This window comes from Ranitomeya variabilis, chromosome 2 (genome assembly GCF_051348905.1).
Source record: "Ranitomeya variabilis isolate aRanVar5 chromosome 2, aRanVar5.hap1, whole genome shotgun sequence".
In the NCBI taxonomy this organism is placed as follows: domain Eukaryota; kingdom Metazoa; phylum Chordata; class Amphibia; order Anura; family Dendrobatidae; genus Ranitomeya; species Ranitomeya variabilis.
This window is the reverse complement of record NC_135233.1, coordinates 238,404,215-238,415,284: the sequence shown is the minus strand read 5'-3', so window position 1 is coordinate 238,415,284 and position 11,070 is coordinate 238,404,215. Positions and strand designations below refer to the sequence as shown.

Genomic DNA, 11,070 nt, shown 5'->3' with positions numbered 1-11,070 from the left:
AGTATATAACACAACCCATGCAGTATATAACACAGCCCACGCAGTATATAACACAGCCCACGTAGTATATAACACTGCCCACGTAGTATATAACACAGGCCACGCAGTATATAACACAGCGCACGTAGTATATAACACTGTCCATGTAGTATATAACACAGGCCACGCAGTATATAACACAGCCCACATAGTATATAACACTGCCCACGTAGTATATAACACAGGCCACGCAGTATATAACACAGCCCACGTAGTATATAACACTGTCCATGTAGTATATAACACAGGCCACGCAGTATATAACACAGCTCACGTAGTATATAACACAGCCCAAACAGTATATAACACAGCACACGCAGTATATAACATTGCCCATGTAGTATATAACACTGCCCAAGTAGTATATAGCAGCCATGTAGTATATAACGCAGCCAACGCAGTATATAACACAGCCCACGTAGTATATAGCAGTGTGGGCACCATATCCCTGTTAAAAAAAATAAGTTTTTATATACTCATAAGTTATATACTCACCCGCCGGCGTCCAGCGAAGCTGTGACGATGCGCGCGCGGCTGCCGCCAGCTTCCGTTCCCAGAGATGCATTGCGAAATTACCCAGAAGACTTAGCGGTCTTGCGAGACAGCTAAGTCTTCTGGGTAATTTCGCAATGCATCTCTGGGAATGGAAGCTGACAGCAGCCGCGCGCGCATCGGCAGACGATGGAAGGTGAGAATAGCAGGTTTTTTGTTTTTTTTTATTTCTAACATTAGATCTTTTTACTATTGATGCTGCATAACGCGGTCTGTTAACTCTGTCATTAACCCTGTGTGAGCGCTGACTGGAGGGGAGTAGGGAGGGACTAATTCTCGGCCGGACTGTGCCCGTCGCTGATTGGTCGCGGCAGCCAGGACAGGCAGCTGGCGAGACCAATCAGCGACGCTGGATTTCCGTGACGGAAGTTGGAGACAGACAGACGGAAGTACCCCTTAGACAATTATATATATAGATACGTCTGTATGTATGTGTGTGTGTGTGTGTGTATATATATATATATATATATATATATATATATATATTTATTTATTTATTTAAATAAATATATATATAGCTTTGTCGCCATAAAAGGAGGGGGCCCAGACACATTTCTTGCACAGGGGCCCCAAGCTGTCAGTGTCCGCCCCTGATGGCGGGTACTGTGATGTTTCTGCCAACTAGGTTTGGGCATCATATTGCACAGATTATGGCAGCTATGATGGAAAGCTGTCAGAACACAATATTCGGCAGGTGGTGTTAATGTTGTGGCTGATCAGTGTACACTGCTGGCGTTGTCTTATGTGACAGTGGGTCTATCGGCGCCGCAATGTTGCTGTGAATGTGAATAATACGTGTGCACGGCTTGTATACAAGTGACGCGCCTCTGTGTATCCGATCACATCCGCGGCTCCTAATTCCTAGTAAACAGACTTTATTTTGATGCTCTGACTCTCCCGCTCGCTCAGCTTGCATCCTATTGGTTCCTTTACTCACTGTATTTGAATAATATCCTAACACTGATCTCTGATTGGTGGCTACCTCTGCTGACCACGCCCCTCCCTTGTAAGTATTTGGAACCTTAACTGACACTGTCTTAAGTTCATTCAGTTGTTGCAGTGTGACTGTGTAAGGGAAGGTGGCAGCACAGGCAGGTGGCAGCGCAGGTACAGGCAGGTGACAGCGCAGGTACAGGCAGGTGGCAGCGCAGGTACAGGCAGGTGGCAGGGAAGGAAGGGGGCCAGCATAGGCAGGTGACAGCGCAGGTACAGGCAGGTGGCAGGGAAGGAAGGGGGCCAGCATAGGCAGGTGGCAGCGCAGGTACAGGCAGGTGGCAGGGAAGGAAGGGGGCCAGCATAGGCAGGTGGCAGCACAGGTAGGTGGTAGGGAAGGAAGGTGGCAGCATAGGCAGGTGGCAGCGCAGGTAGGTGGCAGTGCATCTTCACCCGCTGCCTCCTCCATCACTTTTCAAGATGATAACCACCATCATTGACTCCGTGACCTCCAAGTCAGGTAAGAAAACCATTCCAATACTGAACTATCGCTTTCCTCCTTCTGTATATCACTGCAGAATGGAACTACAAGTCCCAGCATATTCTAGAAGACAGCTCTTCATAGGTGGAGCAGGGATTTGTGGTTCCACTGCACTCGGAGGAGCATGCATGACTATGTTCGCCACTGGCGGACAGTAGAGGGCCCCTTGCAGTCCAATAGCTCATTATCATGCCCAATTCCCGCTGCTGTGGAGCGCTGCACAGGTTGCACCAATGATACGTCCGCCCTGATGTTGGCGCCATGCTGCAGTCCCTCTGGGTGTATGCAGGTCGCTGCTGTGGAGGGCTGCACAGGTTGCACCAATGATACGTCTACCCTGATGTTGGCGCCATGCTGCAGTCCCTCTGGGTGTATGCAGGTCGCTGCTGTGGAGCGCTGCACAGGTTGCACCAATGATACGTCTACCCTGATGTTGGCGCCATGCTGCAGTCCCTCTGGGTGTATGCAGGTCGCTGCTGTGGAGGGCTGCACAGGTTGCACCAATGATACATCCGCCCTGATGTTGGCGCCATGCTGCAGTCCCTCTGGGTGTATGCAGGTCGCTGCTGTGGAGGGCTGCACAGGTTGCACCAATGATACGTCCGCCCTGATGTTGGCGCCATGCTGCAGTCCCTCTGGGTGTATGCAGGTCGCTGCTGTGGAGGGCTGCACAGGTTGCACCAATGATACGTCCGCCCTGATGTTGGCGCCATGCTGCAGTCCCTCTGGGTGTATGCAGGTCGCTGCTGTGGAGGGCTGCACAGGTTGCACCAATGATACGTCCGCCCTGATGTTGGCGCCATGCTGCAGTCCCTCTGGGTGTATGCAGGTCGCTGCTGTGGAGCGCTGCACAGGTTGCACCAATGATACGTCCGCCCTGATGTTGGCGCCATGCTACAGTCCCTCTGGGTGTATGCAGGTCGCTGCTGTGGAGCGCTGCACAGGTTGCACCAATGATACGTCCGCCCTGATATTGGCGCCATGCTGCAGTCCCTCTGGGTGTATGCAGGTCGCTGCTGTGGAGGGCTGCACAGGTTGCACCAATGATACGTCCGCCCTGATATTGGCGCCATGCTGCAGTCCCTCTGGGTGTATGCAGGTCGCTGCTGTGGAGCGCTGCACAGGTTGCACCAATGATACGTCCGCCCTGATATTGGTGCCATGCTGCAGTCCCTCTGGGTGTATGCAGGTCGCTGCTGTGGAGGGCTGCACAGGTTGCACCAATGATACGTCCGCCCTGATGTTGGCACCATGCTGCAGTCCCTCTGGGTGTATGCAGGTCCCTGCTGTGAGCTGTCCCGGCACAGTTTCGATTGTTCAGCGTGGGAGTGTGCGTGTTGTAGGGGTGTAGTCACACACGTGTGCCGACTTGTCAGTCCAGGGCTGTGTCGTGTGTGTGTGTATATGGGGCGAGAAACAGAAAGAAAATCTTTTACAGGTTGTGTCGAAATGGATATCGTCCTCGTGTCAGGAGTCCTCTGCTGAGGACCTACAACTCCCAACATCTCCCAAGAGATGGAAACAGAGTGCAACCATAAAACATAGATCACTGTGGATTTTTGTCATGTTTAAAGGGGAACTTGGCCCCCAGTTGTGGAATACCCCTTTAATATATTATTATTTTGCCTTTACAGGAAAGGACAGATCATGTTTTGAGAAGTTGTATGAGCTGGGTGCTGAGCTGGGACATGGCGGCTTTGGGACGGTGTACAAAGCATGGAGACTGGCAGACCACACGCAGGTGAGGGTGGTAGGAGCGGACCCTTTGTAGGTTCTGCACGACTTCTTACAGTACAGTCACTGACTCGATCTCTTGCTCCCCCAGGTGGCCGTGAAGCGTATTAAGAAGAGTCGTGTCCTGGAGTGGGCCCAGTTGGTAAGTTACCAATCTATTTACTCCTGCCTCAATGGCGCCTCCTGCTGACTAAAGCTTCATTAACTGCATGGATACATACAATTTCTGCAACATACTGCTTCCTAGGAACAAAAAAAAATCACATTTAACTGTAATTTCTTAATTTTATTTTTCTCGCTATTAGGGAAATTTCTCCCGGGTGCCTATGGAAGTATATTTACTGCTGAAGGTGAAGGGTCACCATGGCATTGTTGAGCTCCTGGACTGGTTTGAGACCTCCGACAGCTTCCTGCTGGTGATGGAGATGCCGGAGCACTGCCGGGACCTGTTTGACGTCATCACTGAGCAGGGTCCCCTGGAAGAAGATGTCGCTCGTAGTCTGTTCCGTCAGGTGGTGGACGCCGTCGTGCACTGTCACGCCCAGGGGGTCACCCACAGAGACCTCAAAGATGAAAACCTCCTACTCAACACCCAGACCGGGACAGTCAAACTCATTGATTTCGGCTCCGGTGCATTACTCCATGATTCCACCTACAGCAACTTTGATGGTGAGTGACACATCTCGTGCGCTGATACATTGTAACAAACTACCAGGACAGCAGATTTGTTGCTACTTTTGTATATCAAGGCTTGTCTACACTTGTAGCAAACCCTCAGCTGTGAGATGTTTGTAAGGACTGGACAGGTTCAATGGATGTTTAATAGAAAAAAAAAAAATTCCATTCACTGACTGCCAGCAGAGATGGTTTCATTATTCACTTTTTGTACCAAGTATATTGGAAAGTTGCAGAACTTGTTGTTATTTATGATGAAAAATTGTTATAAATCTGAAAAACCTTTATTCAACGGGTGCAGTTGGTGAGATGCGCGGCTCGGAGTGCGTGCCTCCGGGTCGGCTCGGAGTGCGTGCCTCCGGGTCGGCTCGGAGTGCGTGCCTCCGGGTCGGCTCGGAGTGCGTGCCTCCGGGTCGGCTCGGAGTGCGTGCCTCCGGGTCGGCTCGGAGTGCGTGCCTCCGGGTCGGCTCGGAGTGCGTGCCTCCGGGTCGGCTCGGAGTGCGTGCCTCCGGGTCGGCTCGTTTCTTCTGTGCTAGGCAGCAACCAAAGCCTGTACATAGAGACTGAACTGTTCAGAAGATTAATGCCGTGTTTTCTGCCCTGCAGGGACTAGAGTATACAGCCCGCCAGAATGGGTGGCGTTTCGGAGGTACAAGGCGGTGCCCGCCACGGTGTGGTCTCTGGGTATCCTACTGTACGACATGGTGTGCGGGGATATTCCGTTCGAAAGAGACCAAGAAATCCTAAAAGCTCAAGTTGTCTTCAGAAACCGTGTTTCTCCAGGTAAGAGATCAGACTGGTAAATATGCTGCCATGTTACCACCTGTATGTGGGTTCACCCTATTGAGAACACATGTATGCCCAGCAGGAGTGAGCACGCATGTGTCAGGGGATGGGAGAAATGGCTATACAAGGGATATGGCTAGCTCGTAAGGAGAGCGAGATATGGCTGGATGGGGAGAGGGTTCTCCATTGCTTCCTTGCACTGTCTGCAATTCTGCTTGCATCCCATTAATCTCCACTTTGGGCTTAGCTGCTTTGTACCCAAAATACCCATTCCATCTTCATGTCTGCCTTTCCAGAATGTGAAAATTTAATCCACCGGTGTCTATGCACTCGCCCCTTGGAGCGTCCTTCTCTAGAACAGATCCTACAGCATCCCTGGATGAAAGAGGAGCGCGCATAACACATTAAATGGAGGCCGAAACGCCCCCTTGGCCACTAGGGGGCACTGTACACTGGTGACGCACAAAATGGCTACCTCCGAAACTCTGAACACCAAGTGCTGCACGTACGGGCCTAGGAGAGGAACGTCCGCAGCGAAGGACGATAACGTTAATTAGACAAACTGATGTCCTGTCAGTGCTGCCGGTGCCATGATGCCAGCTACACCCTACCATGACTCAGATGGTGCAACAGGAAGAATCATGAATGACATTGCCTGGTTTTATAAGGCTGATGTTCCTGGGCCGCGGCAGATCGTCAGTAATTACCTGAAGGAGCAGCTCAGTTCTCCTAGATAGGAACTTGCACCATTTTAACGAAGACAAGACGCCATCTTTTTTTGTAATCATAATGTCGCTCGCGAACCATAGTTAAGGCCTGTCATATGTATATATTTATTAATGTTTTTTTTTTTTTACGCCTGTTCTCACCCTATTTTATGCATTCATCAAAATGTATTTTATAGGCGTATAGCACAAACTGAAAATTGGCGTAATTTTTTTTTCATGTCCATTCATAGAAATGACAATACTGGCGCATTCGATTTTACCGAATATTCCCAACATTGTCTATGGAAAATAAAAGACGCATTCCTGGCTCTTCACTAGAGCAGGCACAAAATGGATGCATAGCCCATAGCAACCAATCAGATCGACTCTTTCATTTTCCCAAACTGGGTTAGAGAAATGTGAGCTGGAATCTGATTGGTCGTTATGGCTCTCCTGCATTCTACCTAGTACAGATAAGATAGCTGCCCATGGCAACCAATTAGATCTCTTCTTTCATTTTCCTGGGAGCTGATGGTTGCTAAGGGCAACACCTCATTGGGCCTCCTCCATTTTTCTGCCATTTTGTGAACCTGTGAGGGGTTCATGGCGTCTTTTGTTGAAAGAGTAAATACTTGTGTATTAAATGACGCGTCCAGATCATTCCCATTCAAAGATGTGGATGTATTTTTTTTATATAATGTGTTGATGTTATTTAATAAATGGCTGATACACGTTTTCTACATGACGTGTTGTACACTTTTTTTTTTTTTAATGTGAAAATCTCATTAGTCCGATTGAAAAATTTGGAAACGACGTGAAGAAAGAAGTTCTGATGGGCGCCTGCTCGGTGTCCATCGCCCCTTACGACACTATATCTGGGTGCAGGTGGTCGCAGAGGGCCTTGCTGAAGGCTCCTGTCACCGCCATCTTGGTGCTCCACCCACTGCCTCCACTGCGGACTGTGATTTTTACTATCTGCTGGCACAGCAAAGTATTGCAATGTGTAGTGCAAGTGACCACAGATTCAAGTCCCCTAAAGGGACTAAAAAATTGAGAAAATAACATTTTTAAAAATATATAAAAGCTTGAATTGCCCCCTTTTCCCAAATCAAAAGTAAAGAAATAAAAAAAAAGCATATTCTAAATTACCACGACCGTAATAGCCCAATTTACCACAATATAAAATTATTTAACCCATGAGATGAACACTGAAAAAAAAAAAAAATGTCCAAGATGCACTTTACCCAAAAATGCAACCTAAACTTTGTATGTACTCCAAAATGGTACCAGTAAAAGTTATAACTTGATGCTTCACCCAACGGAAGAATAACCAAATGTTGTCTCTGAAAATGGTGACACAAATCACCTTTTTTTTTTTTTTTTTTTTTTTTTTTCAGTTCAAAATTTAGTAGTGAAAACATTTGTAAGGAAATTACACCGTGCTCATACTGCCCTGGAGAATCGTTATTGCCACACAATGAAGGCCGGAAAAACTAATACAATGGCGGAATTGTGTTGTGCTTTTTTTTTACTATTTCACCCCACTTGGAGTTTTTTGGTAAATTATAGTGTGAAGTGGTCAAGTGGTCCCACAAAAAACACCTCCCAAGCCCTCATGATAATGTATGTAAAGCGCTGCAGAATATGATAGCGCTATATAAGCAAAGCATAATAAATAAATATGGCTTTGGCAGTAAAATGGCTTTTGAAGATGAGGGGGAAAAAAACTAAAGCGCAAAAATAAAAAAAATGGCTGCATGTTTGTGGGGTGACAACTAGTGATGAGCGAACATGCTCATGTCGTCTTTGGCGTGCTGGAATAATATGTCTGAGACCCCTCGCCTGCATGTCTCATGGCTGTCTAAGGCTAGGTTCACATTGCGTTAGGGCAATCCGTTTAGCGCTAGCGGATTGCGCTAACGCAATGTTTATTTAGGGGCCGCGTTCAGGGGTCGCGTTAACGTCCCCACTCTCGCAGATCCCCGATCTGCGAGAGCGGGGAACGGACCTCGGGCGCGCTGCGGACGCTGCAAGCAGCGTCCGAGGCGCGTCACAGAAGAACGGCACATCACTAGCGCGAGCCGAAAAAGGCACGCGCTAGTGATGCGCTGCAGGCGAAATTTACATTGCTGTCAATGGGTGCGCTAACGGACCCGTTGCACGGCGTTAATTGCGACATTTTCGCCGTGCAACGCTGTCCGTTAGCGATCACCCACTAACGCAATGTGAACCTAGCCTAACAAACAGGCAATTCCTGCATGTGTTGCGGATGTCCAACAGCCACCAGACATGCAGCCGCGGGGACTCGAGCATATTATTCCTGCACGATGAAGACCCTCGGGTTAGCATACGAGCATGGCGGATAACACCTTATCCCAGCACGTTGTGACACCACTAGGGTCGCCATTATACTACTCATTGTGCTCCCTGAGGTGAGATGTGTGGTCTGAACATGGCGCTCAGTGACCCCCACATAATAAATCTCTGCTGTAGCTCAGAGGATCGGAAATAGTTAACTTGTACATTGGGGAGGGTCACAGCGTCCACGAACCAGGAGCAGCCGGGTAAACAATGGTGGACGTCACAGACACAGGTGACCGGTGAAGCGAGGAAATCAATGTCGGATTGCCCCAGATCTGCTTCCGTGTATTTTCCAGGATGGAACAAGAGCATCATAAACTATGTCAGAATGTAGATAAATAAGGGCGGGACCCGTCTGTCAGAGCCGGGGTGGAGGCCATCAAAACTGTCCCTGGAATTTCCAGTCTAGAGATTAATCCCATCATGATCTGCTCCACTCCCTTACACTGTACACTGTGCTGCTTTACATGCAATCCCTCACATCACCTTCGGGGGCGCTATTGCACATGAACCATGATGCTGGTAAACCAGTCCAACAAGTATATAACAAATGTATCTTCTATGTGACATTAAAATGAATCTGCATGAGTAGCGATAGGCTGGTACTGATCGGTAAATCTAAACAAACGCCGATCGACTTGTAATATCGATCACTGGTGGTCATTTTTCTTGCCCTAGTAAAAAGAACCCATTTGTATCTGTAAATCACAAGTAGATGTGATTGCTAGGTATGCAATTGTCTCCACAAAGAACGGGAGCAGAATTGGCGCTTTCCATAAACCGCTACTGCCATCTTGTGGAATATGATGGAATTACACTGTCACCTGTGCAAGCAGCGGGCTGGGCAGAGATGTTACCAGGTCTGCCACCTGTCTGTAAATCCACACCGCACATACAAAACGAGGCCGTCCTAAGCTCAGGAGCATTACAAATTGTCATATACAGGAATAGTTCCTGTTAATATTATGTGAGATATAAACGTATATTCAGGGCTAGCCTCTGCACCTCGAGGACCTGGACAAGTGCCGGGACCCACAAGACCCCAAATCCACTGGCGACATGTACAGCACATCACATACTTCATGTATGGAGGGGGATGAGCCCATGCCGTACCATTGTCTGTAGCATTTACGAGGCTGGGAATGGGGAAGGTGTCCCTTGTGATGCCCAGCAGCCTGCTGACGGTGTCTGCCATGTTTGTGCCTCCAGGTAGCAGATCGGTACTCCTACACTGCAATATTACAAAGTATTGTACAAGTGATCGAGGGTTAAAGTCCTTGTAAGAAAAATAATAAAGACAAATATGTGACAAAGTATTTAATGTTAATATCACCCCCTCTTTCAACAAAGAAACTAAATATGCAAAATGCCTCTTCTGAGAAAAAGAGGACTTAACTCAATAGCGCCACCTGTTGGAAGTAGCGATCCTACAAGTCATAATCAACCCTTTAACGAGTCGTGCAATATGACTTAGAATAAAAGCCAAATCAGTATCTGAATTGCGAATTGAGATACTGATTTGGCTTTTATCCTAAGTCATATTGCACGACTCGTTAAAGGGTTGATTATGACTTGTAGGATCGCTACTTCCAACAGGTGGCGCTATTGAGTTAAGTCCTCTTTTTCTCAGAAGAGGCAATTTTCATATTTAATTTCCCAGAGGAGCATTGCACGGCGAATAAGCCTCCTTACCTTGACAAGCCAGCTGGTATGTCACTCTCCATAAGGAGAAACGTTACCACAAAGAAACTAACATTTATAAAAATATGGCTGAGACCAGGAGGAGCCCAAGTGTCACTACAACATGCGGAAATCTGCCCTGCTCATTGTAGGAATGGGAGAGGTGTTATTTCTACAGGGTCATTGTGCTGGGAGAGAACGGTTACTGAGGGTATAATAATGTGGAAGGGGCACCGTGGGGCATTATTCTGTATGTGGGGGCACTGTGGGGCATTATTCTGTATGTGGGGGCACCGTTGGGCATTATTCTGTGTGTGGGGGCACTGTGAGACATTATTCTGTATGTGGGGGCACTGTGGGGCATTATTCTGTAAGTAATCGTACTGTGTGTAGGGATACTGTGAAATAATCATATGTGTGTGAGAGGCACCGTGGGGGCATCATACTGAGTATGTGGGGGAGTATCTGTGTGTGGGAGGGAATTGTGGGGGCATCATACTGTGTATGAGAAGACACTGAGTGTTTCATACTGAGTGTTTGGGGTATCATACTGCTTGTGTGTGAGGAGCACTGTGGAGGAATCATAGTGTATACAGGGGGCATCATATGTGTGTGGGAAGCACTGCGAGGGCATCATACTGTGTATAGGGGGCACCATACTGTGTTTAGGGCACTGTGGGGGCATCCTACTGTGTGTATGGAGGGTGGCACTATGGGGGCATCATATTGTGTATGGGGGGGTGGCACTATGGGGGGCATCATACTGTGTATTGGGGGGGTGGACCTATGAGGGCATCATACTGTGTGTATGGGGGTGGCACTATGGGGGTATCATATTGTGTATCTTATGTACCAAAATAATAATAATAATCTTTATTTTTATATAGCGCTAACATATTCCGCAGCGCTTTACAGTTTGCACACATTATCATCACTGTCCCCAATGGAGCTCACAATCTTAGATCCCCATCAGTATGTCTTTGGAGTGTGGGAGGAAACCGGAGTACCCAGAGGAAACCCACGCAAACACGGGGTTTTTACAAACTCCTTGCAGATGTTGCC

The 11,070-nt window shown here is 48.0% G+C and overlaps 1 protein-coding gene across 2 annotated transcripts; it reads left to right on the top strand.

Annotated features, from left to right (window-relative positions):
- The first annotated feature begins 1,689 nt into the window (after positions 1–1,689).
- On the top strand, positions 1,690–6,726 carry PIM2 (Pim-2 proto-oncogene, serine/threonine kinase). 2 transcript variants are annotated; one of them, XM_077284199.1, is made up of 8 exons: positions 1,690–1,708; positions 1,808–1,862; positions 1,896–2,044; positions 3,700–3,806; positions 3,891–3,941; positions 4,105–4,468; positions 5,081–5,257; positions 5,557–6,726. In XM_077284199.1, exons 3-8 carry the CDS (start codon positions 2,005–2,007, stop codon positions 5,658–5,660), a joined length of 843 nt encoding a protein of 280 aa, XP_077140314.1. In that variant the 5' UTR covers positions 1,690–1,708; positions 1,808–1,862; positions 1,896–2,004; the 3' UTR covers positions 5,661–6,726. The 2 variants fall into 2 exon arrangements, with proteins under 2 accessions (XP_077140314.1, XP_077140313.1); XM_077284198.1 differs by lacking the exons at positions 1,690–1,708; positions 1,808–1,862; positions 1,896–2,044 and having other exon boundaries at positions 3,262–3,806.
- Positions 6,727–11,070: the final 4,344 nt, after the last annotated feature.